Raw genomic sequence first — 1796 nt, 5'->3', positions numbered from 1 at the left:
GGCATGGGGATCTTGGAGAGCTCCCGGCCAATGCAGTTCTTCATGATGCTCCAGAGGTTAAGGCTGTAGTTGGGCTTGTCGGGGATGCGGGATCTCCTCTTGACTGTGGGTGGAGCTTGGGGCTCAGACGAGGTACCATCCAACACCTGCCGGAGGAGGAGCCGGTGCAGTTGTCAGCAGGCCCCCAGGCCCTGCCTACGCTCCTGACCAGCCTGGCCCAGGGCTGAGTGGAGACCCAGGGCTCCCCGCCCTGGGACACTCACATTGTCCGTGGCGGTCCAGTCGTCCGCAGAGACGGATTCTGTGTCATCCTCGGCTTTCCTGCGGAGAGAGGGACCTGTTCATGAGAAACGCCCGAGTCCCATTCCCCGCCCCCCTTCTCTCCTGAGCACTCCTCAAAGTGGGGGAGGAAGCTCATAGACTTTGGGAGATCCCAGGCAGAGTCTGAGGGCTCTGCCAGGGCAGCGACTGGAGGTGCTCCCACCCATGTCGTCGTCATCTGGGGTCTGTGCACATGGGCCCCGGGGACTGCCTAGCCCCGGCTGAGCCCACGGGTGGACATGCAGCAGAGCCCGCTGTGTCCTTCCTGTCTGTAGGTCTGCTTCCCTTGAAATGGCCTCCTAGAGGGCCCACGTGGACCCGACCTGTCCCTGGACTGGACATACCTCTGTGCAGAACAGTGGGCAGGCCAGCGGGAGGTACCCTGTCTGAGGGGCCCTGCTACCCAGGGCATGAGGGAAGCGGGGCAGCCAGGACTTCAGGGATGAAGAGTCATCCGGGTCACTAAGCCGACTGGGGGTGGGCACTGCAGCCGGGTCAGCAGGGGGGAGGCACAGGGCAGGATAGCATCGGCCCAGGTGCCCAGTGAAGCTGTACACAGAGGGGCCTGGGGAGAAGAGGCCCCGGGGACCATGCCAAGTGTCACGGGATGAGTGATGAGGGCCACCTGCGAGGACCCTCAGGTAGGAAGAGGGGCAGGAAGTATGCCAGGCCCCTATCTTGGTGCGGGGAGCCAGGGGCCGCTCGATAGGCAGAGCTGGAGGCAAGGGCCCAGTGGGCGGGGACGCTGGGTTCCAAGACGGAAGGAGAGCCCAGTGTGGAGCATGTTCACCTCGAGTGTCCAGTGTCCAGTGCTACTGGACGCTGGAGTCAGGGGGCTACTTGCACACTGCTGGCGGGGCCTGGCGGGAGGATGGCTGCCTCTCCTTGAAGTCACTGGGGAAAGGAGGAAGGGAGGTGCCCAATCCTGAATGGTCTCGCACTGACTGGGACACCCTCGCTGCCCTCAGCCACGTGTATGAAGGCAGCGGGCATTGCGGGTGGGCAGAGGGGCAGATGTGGGTATGTACAGACCAGGCTCTGGGTGTACCCCAAGTGGGCAGACTTAGGCTGGGGCCCTGGTTGCTGGGAGTTATAGCTGCATGTCTGTGGAGGCCGGGGGCCCTGCCCGGCCTCATGCAGGGACCCTGGTGGGGACATGGCAGGCTGTGCTGACTTGAGTCAGCGATGTCACACTGCCTTTCCCTGGAACTCGGAGTAGCAGCTGCCCATCTCCCCAACTCAAGGCCCCTCCACGTGGCATCCCTCACCAACTGTTCTGTTAGCTGGCAATCTGAAAAGTTCTCAAGCAGGAGTGAACTTCTACTTTTGTCCCATTTTGTGGAGACATCCCTATGGCCCCCAGGATCTGGCTCTTGCTCCCTTCCCACCTGAGTTAGTTAATTGTGCCAGCCTGGCCGATAATCACATGTGGTGCTGGTTGAAAGGCGGAGGGATAAATGGGTGGTGAAGCCTCG

General features: G+C 62.2%; 1 protein-coding gene across 1 annotated transcript in view; it reads right to left on the bottom strand.

Moving 5' to 3' along the window:
- The window catches only part of LOC101661694 (oxysterol-binding protein 2), an 8210-nt gene that overhangs the window by 3740 nt on the left and 2674 nt on the right, over positions 1-1796 (bottom strand). Inside the window, exons 4-5 of the mRNA XM_045289555.1 lie at positions 264-321; positions 1-146 (exon numbers count right to left, since the gene is read on the bottom strand). Coding sequence (XP_045145490.1) covers positions 1-146; positions 264-321 — 204 coding nt within the window. The remainder of the gene's footprint in view (positions 147-263; positions 322-1796) is intronic.

The sequence above is a fragment of the Echinops telfairi genome, unplaced genomic scaffold (assembly GCF_000313985.2).
Source record: "Echinops telfairi isolate 266 unplaced genomic scaffold, ASM31398v2 ScPeMD7_29;HRSCAF=101, whole genome shotgun sequence".
In the NCBI taxonomy this organism is placed as follows: Eukaryota; Metazoa; Chordata; class Mammalia; order Afrosoricida; family Tenrecidae; genus Echinops; species Echinops telfairi.
The sequence above is the reverse complement of the archived record's forward strand: the minus strand, read 5'-3'. Positions and strand labels throughout refer to the sequence as shown.